The sequence below is a fragment of the Trachurus japonicus genome, chromosome 8, assembly GCF_045865225.1.
Source record: "Trachurus japonicus isolate A0001 chromosome 8, Traja_1.0".
In the NCBI taxonomy this organism is placed as follows: domain Eukaryota; kingdom Metazoa; phylum Chordata; class Actinopteri; order Carangiformes; family Carangidae; genus Trachurus; species Trachurus japonicus.
This window is the reverse complement of record NC_140914.1, coordinates 25,393,940-25,411,024: the sequence shown is the minus strand read 5'-3', so window position 1 is coordinate 25,411,024 and position 17,085 is coordinate 25,393,940. Positions and strand designations below refer to the sequence as shown.

The window sequence follows — 17,085 nt, the reverse complement described above, 5'->3', positions numbered from 1 at the left end:
CGTTTGTCTGGTGTCGTCTTCATCAACAAGTTTGAAGATAAAGAATAACCTGCATTGACTAAACCTGAAACTAAGTGCTTTTCCCCAAGAGTACGAGAAGTATGTACTGTTTTATAACATTGTTGCTTTACAGTTTAATTCTGTCATCATCTAAAGGCCAGACTGAAACGTCGGGCTTCTCACATCCTTTGTGCAGCTGTCAAACGGTTGAGTAAAATGGTGAAAGTATTCTTTATCTGTCACATCACTTTCAACACACACTTCTGAAAGACTCAACAACGGACACACTAAAATCTGAACATACAATCACAAATACAGTGCACTTGTCCTGTGCGTTTCATTTCAAATTTAAACTGCAGTTTGTGGCTGCAAACTTTCTAAGTGAGGTGTGTCCCAGACTGGAGATAGCTCAAAGGCCTGAAATCCAATGTGATGGCTAATATACACTCCTAATTACAATCCAGTCAGATCTTCATGAACTAGAACTTAATAATAGTGATAATAAGATAAGGTAAGAATAAAACCCAAAGGGCAGTCCAACAATATACAGAAGAATTAAAAGGCCTGATTGCACCAGGGCCAGGAACTGTGAGAACTGTTTCTCTACGTTGTCATTGTTGTCTTGTTTTATCATCTAGCAGAATGTTTAGAACGACAACAAATGCAACAACTGAACATGTATTTCTGTGGCGGTGTTCTTCAATAAAAATAAAGTTGAAAAAAAAAAAGGCCAGCTTGCTGTATTTTCTTTTCCCTCCCGCCACAGCAGGGGGCGCAAGAGGCGCGACGTGACGTCATCTTAGTAACTTAAACATGGCGGACAGTGAGTGATAGATGGCGAAAGTTAGCAGTAAGCATAATTAAAGTGTGGGACCAGCTCGGTGTTTACTGCAGGTATTAGGACTGTGTCGTGCGCCGTGTGTGTATTTTTTATATTTGGATGCATTTCTCACATGAACTGGAGATTTGAATGGACTTTGTTCGCCCGTAAAGGCCTGAACTCAACTGGGCTTTAGCCCGCAGTGTTAGCCACGTTAGCACCGGACCAGCGCCTGCTTTTGTTTTTGTTTCGGGGAGTGCGCTAAAGGGCTGCCACGGTAAAGTCTTTACGTTACGTGTTTTTTCCCCCCAGTTATCTCGCCTTATCTCTTACAAGCTGCCTCCTTTTCTAAACCCGGCTGCGCGGTTGTTTCGACCAACTCCACAGCTTTTTGTATCGTATCGCGGGTGGGGTCCAGCCCGTCTCTCGGCGTGTCGGCACTGCTGCTTTCTCTCGAGCCATACTACTAAACCCCACGGATACACACACTGCTCTTTATCAGCCGGACTGTGCCTGTGTATGAACAATACGCCCAGGAGACATGGATCCAAAGCGCGCACACGGCAAACCTCACACGCCCGCGGACGGCAGCAGCGACTCCAGCTGCGGAAGCCCCGCGTCGCCGTCCGGCAGCCCGGCTCTGGCCGCCGGCTCAGCCCCGGGGGTGATACCCGGAGGCAACGCGTTCGCTAACGACGGCAGCTTCATGGAGATGTTCAAGAAAAAGATGGAGGAGGAGAGGAGGAAAAAGGAGACGCAGCAAACAGGTGGAGACGCGCGAGCCACCACCGAGCAAGGACAGACATCAGTGGAAAAGAAGCCCCCACCCGTGACGAGCTTTGTAAGGGGTTTGCCCAGTTGTAAGATGAGATAGCAGTAGTTGAACACACGCACAAACACACAGTAAAGCACCATGCGCTGTTTGACAGCCTTACTGTAACTGGCTCTTGAGTTAGTACACCCTGAACCAATGGCCAGTGTTAATTGTAGTGACATGTCACACATATGCCAGTGCTAGTGTTATACTTTGCATTATTTCACACTGCAATGTGTAACAAGTAGATGGGTCCAGTTAGTCTGGGGGATGCTCCTCAATGATGATGGTTTCGCTGGTGGTGCGGCAGGAGACTAAATGTAGACCTTCTGCTCTGGTGTAGTCTCCTTCATTGGCAGTCCACCTGCAAGGGCTCCTATAACGGTTTCAGTCTTCTATCCCCTAACCCAGGTGGGGAAGCGCAGAGGCGGTGTGTTCCTAAAGACCGGCATGGTTGCGAAGAAGCAGAAACAGGACTCAGAAGTAAGTGGGTTTAGTGTTGTCAGAATGATCCTGGTGTATTTTTTGAGTCCATCCAGTTGATTCACCTGTGTTTCCTCCTCCTCTTCCAGGCTGAACCAGGCAAGAGCGATGCTTGGTCAAAGTACATGGCCGAGGTGAAAAAGTACAAAGCCCACCAGTGTGGCGACGATGACAAAACCAGGCCTCTGGTCAAGTAGGCTCCAAATGTGGAACGTGGAGTGACAATGTCAAGAGAGGGGGAAAAGCATCTGGGAGAAGCTCCAGGAGGGCCGGCCAATCCTGACCTTCTCATACTGCCAGTTCAACTTTACCCTTCACATTACGTCTTTTCACAAACTGCTTAGACTGATGACCCTTCCCTCGTTTTTTTTTGTCTTTCTTGTTATTTGTTGGACGTCAGTGACTTTGATCTGGTGTCGCAAGGTATTTCAGAAACTTGACATTCATTATACGTTGATAAATCTTTTCAAAATTTTGTCATGTCTGGTTTCATGTTGAGGTTCATTAATAAATTTGATTTGTTAATAGCCAAATCAAGGTTTCGATTAAACCTACACTGCCTATTTATGTGTGGTGTTGTGCCCCAGTTTTAAGTGTGTTACCTTTAAAGCAGAAGTAAGCGATCCCAGTCGTTTTGGCTAACTTCCTGTCAGCAGATGGAGTTAGCAGTCCCCGCCCTCGTCCCTACGTCACCACATTCATGCGCATCCCTTGGCTGCACACACAGAGAGGACCGCCCCTTTATGCCGTTCTCTCTCTCCTCATTGGATAAAGGTTGTAGGATACAAGGAAAGTTTTCTCCTCGGCTTACAGCAGAGCAGAGTGACTGACAGACCTGTGTTTCAGACCAAACACTCTATATAAGTGATTGCTGTCTGAAGATATAACTATTTAAGACTTATATTAACACAAACATTCTGCTTACTTCTGCTTTAAATATATGTGAAGGGACTCCAGTGGAAACATGGTTTTTAATGCTACAAGGATCAGCTGCATCACATCGACTTACACCAGTGTGAAGGGAAAAAATTTAATTAAAAGTTCTGTACAGAAACGAATTCATTGACGAATTCAATTACAATGAAAAAGTTTACATCTTTCATTGGAAAAAAAAAAGCTCAAATTCAACAATTTGCAGTTTACATTTCTTACAGGTATCAGTGATAATTACATTATGATAAAAACAGCACCAAATAGACACACTGACCATGCATCAGAGAGGGAGGCACACAAAGGCACACGTTCACCGCCACCAGCCACACACATTCAGACACACGCGCTCACGCACACACACACTCACCTAGAAAATCCATTCATTCTTTCTCCCTGTCCACAGTGATATAGGTCTATCTTGTAAACATTGACAAACAGTATTTGTCATTTCATTTATCAACTCTATGAAGAATAGTATTTAAAACTTATCAAATTGTTTAAAAAAGTTATATTCAACTGTGGTATTAATGTTAACTTGAGCTGATCCTCTCAGATCAAGTACTGTGTGTGTATGTGTGTGTGTAGCCCAGTCTGTGTTGCAGACCCCCGTCTTCAGTGGTCTGTCCCATGTGTCACCCAAAGCCTCGATCCGTCCTGATTTGTCCCAACGTCCTGTCATTTCATTGGACAGCATCCACTGGGAGGAGGAGTCCGGCTGTATCATAGAGGCTTCCTCTTAGCGTCGCCTCCCTGGCTTTGACTGACATCTGGACAGGAATAGTACAGTTCTTGAAATCAGTGAAAAGCAGTGACAGACCAAAATAAATTAAAAATACACACAGATACGTTACAGAGACAGACCGAAACGACCCCATACAAAAGGCATGCTGCCACCGACAGACAAGCAGAGAACAGAACAGAACAGGACCAGACAGAAAAGGACGAGCTGACACAGAACACCAGACACTTGGAAAGACAACAGAGAGGCTGCAGAGGGAGTAAATGGAGCAGGCTTCGAGGGTAGTGGAGGAGGAGGAGGGGGCAGATTTTACCTGAGAAAGCGAGCTGCAAGTGAGGAGGCAGAGCAACCTGAGACCCTGACTGGAGACTCTTATACAGATCTGAGGAGACAGGACAGGGGAGCGAGGAGGAAAAGGGAGGGAGGAACAGATGCCGACACGACAGAGGGAAGGAAGAGAGGAAGAAGGAAGAGACAGGTGGGGAAAGGAGCAAAGATGGCGTAGAGGTGAAGGACAGGTGACGACAGCCAAACAGAAGGGGAGATAAAGACAAGAAGAGGTGTGAGGCCACGTGAGTGACAAGGTGGGGGGAGAGTAACCAATAACAGGGTCAAGAGAAATTTGGGGGGGGGGATGGAGCAAACAAAATGGAATAATGTCAAACAGGAGAAAAAAATCACAAGCTTACATCTGACACACAATATGGTGATAAAAACAAATGATGCTCTAACATACAACACGCGACAAAGCCTGCACAGGAACAAACAGACAACAGCAGAGCAACGTACTGATACACAGGGCCTGGCTAATGCCTGGAAAATAACCTCAATTAGAATATATTTTCAACCTACGCTATATTAAGTACCCGTCACCAGTTTTACATGTTGCATAATTTAAAGTTCATCGGTGTGGATGAGCCACGTTTCTGTCCTGTGTTTGACAACTCACTCTGCGTCAGGGTTGAGAACGATGCATTGCTACTGGCCGCGGAGCCGCCGGCCACCGTATTGGAGCCCGCTGCACCCAGCTGGGACAGGTTTAGCAGCGGGGGGAACTGGAAGGGCAGGGACACGGGCACCAGGCCCCCCAGCATCCCGAAGCCCAGGGGAAGAGACGAGGCTGAGCCAAGGAGACCGCCGCTACCCGTTGTGGAGACCTGAGCGCCAACGGAAGGAAATATTACGAGTGTTTGACAAAAAGAAGTGCAGAACACAGAAACGATCCCAACTCCCAGTTTTCACACTTTACCCATTTCAGTATAGAGGGAGTCCCCAATCCTATACTGAAGTCTAAAACCACTCAATTACACCTCCATTAAACATTACCAGAATGTACGTAATGTAAACTCACAGGGGATTTTTTGCTGATTCATTTAGCATTGTATTGGCAACTTATTATAACCACCAAAAGATGTGTTGCTTCTGTCAGGTCATAAATGTTGGCTGATTTCTTTCCACTATGGAATCATCAGCAGATTATACACAGTTCTCTGTCAACTAATAGTTAAAATAATGCCCATCACTTCTTCCATCCCAATAGTCCAGAAACCAAACAAACTCAGCCTGCAACTGGCTCAAAGAGACAACAAGCAAACCATCACCATGGAAAAGTGGCGACCAGTGAATGTGGGGCATAGTGCTGATTCAGCTCCTGGATCTGTGTTAAATCTGAATCCACAAAGTAACTACAGATGTCTCTGAAAGGGGGGGAGTTAGGAGGAAGTAACTCAGATTTGTTCTTGAATACAGTACAGGAGCAAATACACAACTCAGCTCCACTGGTTTAGTGATGTAGGCCATTAGTGTTGTAGATGAGTGTTGTGAAGGGCGGCAGCAAAATGAAGGTACAATCATATTCAAGTCAGTGGAAGGAGTTCACCTCTGACTAAAGGGCTCTATGCATAGCTCCACTACTTCCTGAACTTAAGGCATCTCCTTTATGTCCTGTCTTACATTATTGGACAAACTGATTCATCCAGGTGTCTGACCATTGTGACTACTCAGACACCCCTGGATTAATCAGTTTGTCCAATAATGTAAGACAGGAAATAACGGAGCTGCCTTAAGTTCAGGAAGTAGTGGAGCTGTGCATAGAGCCCATTCAACAATAGTGCTAAATATCCCAACTTCTCTAATTACACACAGACCTTAGTTTACTTATGTTGAAAAACAACATTGTTCACATCATGGTCTGTGGGTCGTCAGGAGGAACCTGGGACAACGTTTCTTAGTGTCATTTCAAAGACTTTCAGCAACAGAAATTGGATTCAATCACATCTGTTCCAGTCTGATAGTACTGCATGATTCAATGGTGAACATATAATACTTGAGCAAATAGAAGCGCTCAGCTACACACCACTTAGGGAAAGTTAAAATTGTGTGTTTGTGAACTACCACTGAGTGTTTCTTCATTACTTTGAGTCTGAAATGGTACAACAATTGAGTTAACACTGGAATAATACAAATGTCTTGGACTAAACCACAATTAAAAGTAAAAAGGGATAGTTCAACATTTTGGCAAATTGGCCCATTGCCATAATCCCTATAGTTTTAGGAGTAGGTTCGTTACCTTTAATTGTCGGTGCAAGCTATTTTTAGAACGGCGGAGCAGAGCAACGAGCTGCTCAGCTAACGCAACACAGGTGCATGGTATTTCTACGTTTCCCTCATCAAACTCATCAAATACACAATCCAACAAAACGCTCTGGTGGACAAGTTGTGACCATGCTATGAGATAATAACAGAACGTTACAAGATAGAGTTGTTTTAGAGGTAAATGCAGAGACTGCTTGCTGAAGAACTGCCCCAGACGGCATCAGCTGTTTTGCATGAATTTACCTCGAAAACAACTCCGTCTCATAACGTTCCGAGCAGCTTGTGGCTCTGCTCTGCTGTTCTAAAAAAAACTTGCACCGACAATTAAAGGTAACAAACCTACTCCTAAAACTATAGGGATTGTGGCAATGGGCCAATTTGCCAAAATGTTGAACTATCCCTTTAAGCTGTTTTTCCTGAAACATTAACATTCAGTTTTTTTTTTGGTATCAGATGGACGAAGGTCAAACTACTAAACGACTGACACATCATGTGGGCGGATGGGGGGGTGACGGGGGCACAGACGGCTGGTCAGTGATCTCAACAAGCTGTCAGTACAAACCTGTGGCAACTGAGAAGAGACGGATGACGATGAAACAGACACGACAGATTTGGCCCCCTGAGGTGCCCCACCCCCGACCCTCTGACGCTGGCCTGGGCTGGCCGAGACCACCGTGGGGGAGGCACTGGACCCTGAATGCTTGCTTATGGATGAGGTGTTCATAAGGCTGGTGTTGGCGGTGCTGTTGTTGTTGGGGGTCTTCTGGCTGCCTGGAGGAGTGTAGCTGCCTTGCCCCGGCTTGGTGGCCCCTCCTTGGGCACCTGAGAACTGCGGGCGGAACCCTGCTGAGGTTTTGGGGGAGTACTGGTGGATGGTGGGGGTTGCCTGAGACCGGGGGGTTAGGGAGATGGAGGGCGAGGCCGAGGTGGCGGAGGTGACGGCGGGGTTGGGCGTGCGGGGGGTGAGTTTGACGATGGGCGCGATGCTGCTGTGCGTGGACTTGGTGAGGGTGGCGTGCATGGGGGTGATGAAGTTGGACTGCGGCTGCGGCTGGACTCCGACCAGTGTCTGCGAGAGGGAGGGGGAGGATTTGCTCTGAGGGGTGTGGGGCAGGCGGGGCGTCTGGAAGGTTTTGGTGGCGAGGAGCGAGGGCGACGAGAGGGCGTGCGGCCGAGACAGAGGCGATGTGAGGATGAGAGCGTCGCCGCTGTTGGCTTTATTATTATTGCTGCCTTTGAGGAGGGCCGAGGTGGGGATGGAGACCCCCGCCTTCGATCCCGGGGCCACGAGCGGCGAAGCGGTGGGTGGTGGACGCGGTTTAGGTGACGCAGCTGAGGCGGGCATGTTGGCCTTTGCCACACCCAAAGTTCTCTGAGCGGTCAAAACTGAGTGTCTGTGTGCCTGCGGCGTGCCCTTGACGACCCCCATCCCGTCCACCCGCACCGCGGCCAGGGGCGAGGACGTGATGGAGGACGGCCGAGACAGAGGGGTGGAGGAAGACGAAGAGGTAGAGATGTAGTGAGGTGCGTTGGAGCTGGGAGTGCCGACGGAGTTCTTTTTCTGCTGCTGGATGAGCAGCGAGGTGTTGAGGGAGGAGGCGGAGGGGGCGGGGGCCGGCCGGGGCCCCTCGGGGGACGGGGGGCTGTCCCCCTGGGCCAGGCCCTTGGCCGCGTTGCCAAGGATGGCGAGGGCCTGGGAGATGGAGTCCAGGGAGGACGCCGTCAGATCCTCATCCAGGGAGTCTACGCATATGGGCTCAGCCGGCGTCTGAGGTGGTCGCTTGGCAACCTGGGCAGCGGGGGAAGGAGTGGCGCCTGCTGAGGGTGGGGCACGCTGAGTCCAAACAGCCTCCTGGATTTAAAGAGCACACAGAAATTACATTAACAAAGAATATTACATAACATGGCAGCTCTCCTGCTGGATTTAAAGGAGAGGTGACATGATGACACAGACTGTTCATTTAAGGATTATTTTTAGCTGCTCTGATCCAACCAAGTTTCTGCAGCACAGAGGGGGGAATTAAATCCACTGGTTCTGTTTAAAACTTGAACTAAAGGTATTATGAGACTTAAAATGTAGTTTTAGTTTCCAGTGACAGTGTTTCCTTCCTGAGCTACAGCAGCAGGAGAGTGACACACAGAAGGAAGGAAATCTACTCTGCTTTGTCGGTTTGGGGCTGAATATTAAAATGTATTTTAAACAGAGGGCTGTGGATCATGTTGCCCTTGTCCAATAAAGAAAACATTATCAAAGAAACCGAGGACTCTTAAACCTAATGTGAACATATCAGTTACTGAGTCTTTAAAGCCCATAATATTTAGTGTTGAGTGTTAGATTAAAGGGATATTTCAAGATTTTGGCTCACTGCCATAATCTCTATAGTCTTATTCCTTTGTTCTAATTGTTACCTTTATTTGTTGGTGCAAGCTATTTTAAGAACGGCGGAGAAGAGCTGTGAGCTGCTCAAAGCTATGCTATGGAGGCTAATGGGAGTTCTTGGTTTCCTTTATCAAATAGACAATCCAACAACTCCAAAACGCTCTGGTGGACAAGTTGCGACCTGCACATTCACGACGCTATGAGATAATAACAAACGTTTTCGAGGAAAATTAAGAGACTGCTTGCCAAAAAACTGTCCCCGACGGGAACGGGCATCAGCGGTTTTGCACGAATTTACCTCGAAAACAACTCCGTCTCTTAACGTTCCGCTATACCGTTCTAAAAATAGCTTGCACCGACAATTAATGGTAACGAACCTAACCCTAAAACAATAGGGATTATGGCAATGGGCCAATTGGCCAAAATGTTGAACTATCCCTTTAAGTGTCCATGATAAGGAGCCAAATAATAACACAGATACCAAAAACTAAACAGAGTGAAACAGACGAGCGAGCACGTTTAGTGAACCACTTCTAAGGTACAACTAATTAAATGTCTGACCTTTGGCTTGGCCTTGGGAGTCGTAACCATCTTCTTCTTCGCTCTGGAGTGAACAGACAAAATGAGTGAGTGAGAACACAATAAAATAACAGAGTCGGTCATAAGAATTCTGGTCAACAATAGGCTGCATGACTCACGTGTAGCCGGTGAGGTGACCATGAGCCATGATGCTCTCTTTGAACAATATCCTGTAGACAGAAACACTCATGTTACAATCTAATAAACATATTCCAGAACCACAGCCTGTTTCCTCTTTATGTGGCTCACTATCATTATATCACATTTTGCATGTTGTGTATATTCTGGCACTGTCCAGTAATAACTAATGTCTGGTATAGGATATTTCATTGGTTCTTTCCTATTCTTTAACACTATGGGATTAACATTTAGTCATATTGTGTCATTTAAAACAAGCATGGTGTCAGCTAAAAAATTCCATGACTATATTGGAAGTTTGCATCATCCCCGTGTTTAAAGAGAAGCTCAATGAGACATATCAATCTATGAGCTTTGCTGCTATGTTTCGTTTCAACTGTGTAAACACTGTCTTCTTGTGATAGCAGGTAAACACACACACCTGGCCTGCATCCAGCCCTTAGGCCAGAGAGGCTTCACTTCCGTCTCCATGAAGGCTTTGAGGTAGTCCTCCAGAGACAGCGAGTTCTTGCCCTCCAGCTCATAGCAGCCCAGCTTCACCCGCACCAGGTTACACAGCAATGTCCTGGAAAACATATAGAAATATGAACTACTAATCAACACAGAGGGAAAGAGACTGTGACAGTTTTGATCGTTCATGAGCTTCCTCTGAGACACCGACCTGAGTTTGTCGTCCCAGACAAACTTCTTTCGAGGCCCCATCACCCTCTTCCCTGGTTTCTCGTCGTCGTCGTCCTCTGATCCGTTCTTCTCTCCCTCCTCTGACTGCTGCCTGCGAGCACACGGAGAAACATCACACCTCGATGTTAAACAATGTGGAGGACAATACGTTTGAAGGCAGAGGGATACGGTGGAGATTCAAAATTAAGAGCTACAGGATGTGTCCTTACTTCGCCACTTTAGCTATACAGTCCATGTTGTACCGAGCAATCTGCTCCGGCATCACGCTGCACACTGCCAGCTTCAGCTTCAGCAGGGGCGTTCGGAGACGGTCATCCTGGGAGACAGGGATAAGCACAGTCAGAAATCGCACACTCGCAGACACACAGACACACACAGGCCAGCACAGTCACGCTAAATATAGAAGCAGATAACGGGCACACAGCCAGCAGACACAACAGCTATGATAACAACACTTTGAGCTCTCACATTTATTTAGACACACCTGCCAGCTCGCAGCCTCTCTGCTGACAAAATGAAAACTCCTCTGCCATTTTAGCGTGACGACTCTAGTCTAACAAACCCCACACAGGACGCTTTTTAAAGCACGTCCGGTATCCTTCCAAAACTGCTTAGTAATGATCAAACGGCAGCAAACGGCAGTCTGAAATGAGGTGGCACTGGCTCTTTTCTCTTGTACTCCCACTCACCTGTATGTTGAGACTGAGCTTCTTAAGGCGTTTGAGCAGAGCTTCTTTATTGCAGGGCACAAAGGCCTCCAGGTGGGAGTAGACGGCTGAACGCACCTCTGTCGGCTGCTCCTGAACCTGCAACTCAATACTGAAACACAGAGGGAGATGTACACAGGTTCATATTTGTTGTTTTACTTCCAGTCTGAAACAGCGGACATGTGAACGTCACTCACTCCAGCAGGATGTTGTTCATGTCCAATGTGAAGAACTTCTTCCGGCCCTCTTCGTCGAACAGACGGGACGCCTGTGACAAGAGACAAGTGTTATCATCTGGAGTCTGTTAATCCTGCTCTGACAGGAGCGTCGCGCCTCAGCTTACACAGACATAATAAGAGGGAGAATAGATTTGAATCTGTGACCCGAGCTGAACGCTGGCGCACTTATCTGTAAAGTCACACCTGGGTTAACAGCCGCATTATCTATGGAAATGTATTCAGCTAAAATGTGTGAGCGGTGACGCTGACGTTCACTGGATTCATTTTAACAGCTCCTTGAGTCTGCACTCCACTTGGTAATGCAGATTTTATGCATTTTATGTTTCCTCTGCCTGGACACTGGACACTAAAATTACACAGAAAGGCGTCTTAAATTTACTGCTTCAGAAAGTGGACGCTCGCTCTTCTGATGTGTTGGAAAATGATGAGATGTTAGTGTCTTAGTCTCAGGAAGTTATTGTTTGCAAATCATTTTAGTTATTTTATGGCTTCAGAAGGTTGCTGACTTGTTTTACACTGTTTATCCCTGTTCTAACGGCATTTCTGTTTAATACTAATTTTGTGCAATTTTGTCTCATCTGAAAAATGAAGAAAAATGTTTAAAGGGATAGTTCAACATTTTGGCAAATTGGCCCATTGCTATAATCCCTATAGTTTTAGGAGTAGGTTCGTTACCTTCAATTGTCGGTGCAAGCTATTTTTAGAACGGCGGAGCAGAGCCGTGAGCTGCTCAGAGCTACGCTACGGAGGCTAATGGGATTTCTTGGTTTCCCTCATCAAACTCATCAAATACACAATCCAACAACTTCAAAACGCTCTCGTGGACAAGTTGTGACCTGCACATTCACCACGCTATGAGATAATAATGGAACGTTACGAGACTGAGTTGTTTTCGAAGTAAATTCATGCAAAACCGCTGATGCGTGTTCCTGTCAGGGGCAGTTTTTCGGCAACCAGTCTCTGCATTTGCCATGGGCCAATTTGCCAAAATGTTGGACTATCCCTTAAACTAAGATCAAAGCAGTTCCTGTTTGTGCCAAACACTACATTGTAGATAGTTATTTAAACTGCACTGATCCAAGGAAGTCCGTACCGCTCTCAGGTCTTCGATGCGCTTGGTGAGCGGGGCTGGGAGTCCAGTTGGCAGAGGGGGAGGGGTCATCATGCTGCCCTGCGCCGCTCTGCTGCCGCCTGCTTTGTGTCCCATCCCAAAGGAGCCGTTCTCCCCCTGCGTGGGACTGGAGGGCTGAGGGGAGTCCAGCATCCCAAAGTCCAGGTCGCCCATCATGTCCTGCAGGATGTCGTTATTGGCCGCGCCGAGCAGCGACATCACCGCCGGGTCGGAGCTCAGGTCGGCTATGCTGCAGTCGTTGCCGCCAGCGGCCTTGGGGTGGGCGTTGAGGAGCGCGCTGTTGGCGTTGGGCACTTTGGCGGCGGGCCGCGGCACACCGGCGGTGACCATATTCTTCTTGCGCATCTCCTCCTTCTCCCTGGTGAAGCGGCGCAGCATGTTGGCCAGGTGGATAGAGTCCTTCATCAGCTTCTTCCTCTTCTTCTTTTCTGGTCGATGAACATTCAGGGCTGAAACTCTGCCAGAGCAGAGGAGGCGAGAAGAAGAAAAATATTTAATCACCCAGCACAGGAAGTCATCTGTCATGAATTTCCTCCTTTTGTGACAAACAAGAGCGGCTGGGGGTGCAGATGGGAAATCATGACATATCTGACTGACTTCCAATAACAGAAGCATGGAATCATACCTTTAACCGAGTTACCACACAGACTTTAGAAAAGAGGAAATTACTTTTTTTTGTAATTCATACCTCATAATATTGGAGAAATTAGTCTCTGATTTAACACTGAAAACATATTATAACCTCACCCCGACTTTGGTACTTTATTCTTCTTCGGTTTCTTCTCCTCCAGAACTCCGTCTTGCTTTTTCCGCCGTTTTTTTATCACACGCTCTTCACCATCTTTCATTTTCTACAAATGGGTGCAAAAATGAAGGTGATTAATGCAGTGTACAAACAGGAGTTTTCATTTAAAGAGACACTTTAAACACTGAAGCACTTGAATATGTATGTATTAAGTGATTTTGTTCCCGATAAGTGCAGAGCAGCAAGAACCTACTTTGAAGTGATTATCCTCAGTGCCTGCGTTCTCTCCCTCGGAGTCAGACGCCGCCCTGAACTGCAGAGTGCCTGTGTTGATGTAGAAGCCTCCGTGTTTTGTGGTGAGAGAGGCCGGTACCAGTTCATCATACTGAGGTCAGGAGAGAAGTACGATTACTGAGCTGCGACACATTGTGTGATTGTTCAACATTGGTTATAGGATAAACAGCATGTGGACAAAGCAAATAATGGATTTTTACCAAAACAAACAAACCTCTAAATGTTTGAAGGGGCACAAATGTTGTAAAATAATTTCACATTTTAATAAATTAACCTAGGACTGACCATTAAACCGTTAAATTAACATGTGTGTGGGGCGTCGCGTGGCGTAGTGGTTAGAGCGGGCGCCCCATGTATAGAGGCACAGTCCTCGCTGCGGTCGGCCCCGGTTCGAGTCCCGCGTCGGGTGCCATTTGCTGCATGTCATCCCCCCTCTCTCTGCCTCCCCGTTTCCTGTCTGTCTCAACTGTACTATCTATAAAGGCATAAATGCCCAAAAAATATACTTAAAAAAAAAAAAAAAAAAAAAAAAAAAAAAAAATTAACATGTGTGTGCTTGAAAAAACAGAACTCACAGCCTCTGAATTGTCGATGAAGGGGTCGGTCTCATCGTAGCCGTATCCGATATCAATGAGATCCTGCATTCTGTCCTTTTTCTTCTTCTTCGAGCCGCCGCCACCGCCACCACCACCTCCACCTCCACCTCCACCACCGCCACCACCACCACCCTGCAACAGCAAGAAAAACACAGAGATCAAAAACCATGAAAACAAATATATATCTGGCAGGCGCAACATCCAGACAGTTGCAGCTGTAACAATACATTCAGAAAGAACACTTACATATTTGTTCTCAAACTTCTTTGCCAGCGCTTCCACCTCCCGTCTCTCCCTCTCATCGTCCGCAAAGGGGTCGCTGGGGTCCAGGGGAGGAGCGAGTCCTTTGGGGACTGTGGAACCTGCATGCTTTACCTGACGTAAACAAGAAAAGTGGATCAGAGGTGAAACAGAAGCAAGAGGACGTTTTTCCTTCACCGAGGAAATGTCTTTCTTACAAAGAGCTACGAAACTCATCAGTCAGGTTTTCTCAGACTGAGAAAACAGTTGTAAAATGTCTCCTGTGGGTCTGAGCGGAGTGATTCGACATGTGAGAAAATTCCCTAGTATTGTTAAGGGTTAATGAAACAGGAAATTTAGAAAAGGAAACATCTGCATTGCAAACTAACGAGGTAGAGCTTGACAGGCGTGTTCATTATTTTGCATTAAGGTAAGACTGGAATAAATAGTAAAAACAAGATTGTAATTTGTAAAAAAAAGTTTTCACATCAACATTTAAGTTTACTTACAACTAAAACTCTCAACTATTTAACTTAAGTGCCTTAAAATCAAATAACACAACACATCAGCTACAGTCCTTCATACAGGGTGATTAAACCCCCACTGAACTGACAGTCTTCTACTGTCAGTAAGCCTAAGCCTATAACCCCCCACTCAACCAGCTCAGCTGATGCTGCAAGTTGTAAACATGGATATCATTATCTCTACTGTCCATCCCTTATGACAGCAACGCGGTGTTAAACAGGAAGAAGAGGAGGAGGAAGATCTAGTGCTCCTGTAGTTTCACTCTCACTAGCGACTACAAAGCAGGTTATCACCGGATCTGCTACAACCATTGTCTGTCACACACACACACACACACACGCCTCCAGTCGGAAGGAAATGCAATGAATAACTTTTCACCTCCAACGCGAATCCTTGCGTGTCTTAATGAATCCCAAGGTTATCAAACATAAAAACCTAGTCGCAATAGTTGTATGCTTAACGTTAAGTGCCTTATTAGCACCGTTGACTCTGCTGCCGGCTGAGTAACAACACCAGCCAGTGTGACACCAGCAGCAGCAGCGTCGCCCCCTCCCCTGAGCCGGTGCTAGGTTAGGCCCCTCCGGCTCTTATCATGGTGCCCTGCCGCTGCTGTGTCTCCTCTGTCCTAACCTGAGTAGTAGAAAGAGTTGAGTTGACCAGCTCGCCGTAGTTGAACTCGGCGGACCCTCGTTCATTGGGCTCGGTCAGCGGGAGGTTGAGGCGGACGGTGGGCTTCGTCTCCCCGGTCTCGGCGTCGCTTCCTTTCGCGTTACCGAACAGACCTCCTCCTCCTCCTCCTCCTCCTCCGCCGCCACCTCCTCCTGACCCCACCGCGACGGCGGCGGCGGCGGCACTACTTCCACCTCCATCTTTCCCAAAAGTGATGTCGACGACGGCCTCATCTTCGCGACGGCGCTTCTTGCTGGACTCGGGGGTCGGCGGCGAGGTGCTGAAGGATGAGATGGTGACGAACGGCACTTTCCTGGGCTCGGCCATTTGACGACGCTCTCCGTCCGTCCACCGCGCACGCAAAAACGGGCAGCAGCGCCACGCTCCTCCGCCGCTGACTGACTGGGGAGCTAAACCTGGAGATGGTCGACAAGTACGGCTAGCTGGTAGCTCCGCTCGCTAGCTTCCTTTAGACCGAGTGCTGCTGCAGACAACACGGACACTTTTATCTCCTCCCCGCCCGTTTCAATCCATATAGTACGATCCGTGGCGTGGCCCCGTCACCCACGGGGGACTTAAACTGTGAGAAATCGCAGTTTTGAGAGCTTCCATGAAATTGGTGGTTAGCTACCGCAAGGAGTATTCTGTAGTAGCCATCTTGATCATTATTATCATTATTCAGTGGCTGGGCGTGCGTATGAAAAGAAAGCGGAAGCCGGGGAGGAAGGGGAACAGCGTCCGACCAATGGCAGCGCCGGAACACGCCCACCTGACTGACGAGCGCGAATATGGAGGAGATGATTGTTCTGCACAGGCGGGACACGGCTCCTCTGTTTACAACACACAGTCAGACAGACACAGCATACTGTCCGTGATAGCTCACAAAATCTATATGACCCCGACACATTTTATTCCTCATCCGCCCTAAAGCACAACAAGTGCACGTACGTCTTATTATTAAAGACATGGACGCTTCTGGTGGGGTGTGTTTTGTTTTGTTTTCACTGTAAAATCGGGTCACTTTTGTTAGACACGTGTATAGGCGGATCCATATTTTTCATAAACGCATTGTAGATAATAATATAAATACACGGCTCACGTCAATCCCGTTAAAATGCTGCATTTTAACACCCAGCCATGATAAAATATATCAAAATATATTCATCAAACACAAAGGGACATATTGACCTTTTTGTTCCCATATGTTAACTCACCCATGAATGAAGAAAGCCATAATTACGTGTGAATAACCCCCTGATCAGATTTACATAGCTTGTTTTTACCAGATGTGTACACTTAAGGGGGGAATGATAAGACATATGAATAAAGGAGTCCTTTCCACCACACCTGTGAATGAATCTGTGTTGTCCCTTTGTTTGACAATGCTAGAAAAAAAGGCCCATGTTTGAAAATCACTGACCCCAGCCATAGATCCTTTGTTCTTTTATTGTGCTTCTTCCCTGTTTTTGCTCACACTGTGATGGTATTTTGCATTTGCCACATTTTACTTATTTGCAATTGGTGCAGATTGACAGATAAAGAAAATTAAGTGCAGGCATTTCATGTCATATGTGTAATCATACAATATGATGTTGTTCAACACATTTGATTGATTTAATGGACTTCCTAAAAAAGACTTGTTTGATGTTTAATAGTGTATTTCTGTTTCAATATGTCCTTTACAGTTTCTGGTGGAGTTGAGACGTCACTGCATTGTTTTGTGGTTTAGTTAGAAAATAAAAGGTCAGTTTATTACACTGACCACAGTTGCAGGAA

At 46.8% G+C, this 17,085-nt stretch overlaps 2 protein-coding genes across 2 annotated transcripts; one reads left to right on the top strand and one right to left on the bottom strand.

The window, feature by feature from the left end:
- Nucleotides 1–807: 807 nt before the first annotated feature.
- trir (telomerase RNA component interacting RNase) lies at nt 808–2,592 on the top strand. Its single transcript, XM_085784944.1, has 3 exons — nt 808–1,661; nt 2,046–2,117; nt 2,207–2,592. The coding sequence occupies exons 1-3, from the start codon at nt 1,362–1,364 to the stop codon at nt 2,312–2,314; spliced, it is 480 nt and encodes a 159-aa protein (XP_085641070.1). The 5' UTR covers nt 808–1,361; the 3' UTR covers nt 2,315–2,592.
- A 574-nt stretch (nt 2,593–3,166) lies between these two features.
- On the bottom strand, nt 3,167–15,851 carry LOC146983401 (ubinuclein-2-like). Its single transcript, XM_085784978.1, has 17 exons — nt 15,282–15,851; nt 14,118–14,255; nt 13,855–13,970; nt 13,239–13,370; nt 12,988–13,091; nt 12,202–12,697; nt 11,067–11,137; nt 10,852–10,981; nt 10,372–10,478; nt 10,143–10,253; nt 9,903–10,046; nt 9,463–9,513; nt 9,326–9,368; nt 6,947–8,236; nt 4,739–4,946; nt 4,103–4,171; nt 3,167–3,817 (listed from the first exon to the last, which is right to left on the bottom strand). The coding sequence occupies exons 1-17, from the start codon at nt 15,634–15,636 to the stop codon at nt 3,771–3,773; spliced, it is 3,612 nt and encodes a 1,203-aa protein (XP_085641104.1). The 5' UTR covers nt 15,637–15,851; the 3' UTR covers nt 3,167–3,770.
- Nucleotides 15,852–17,085: the final 1,234 nt, after the last annotated feature.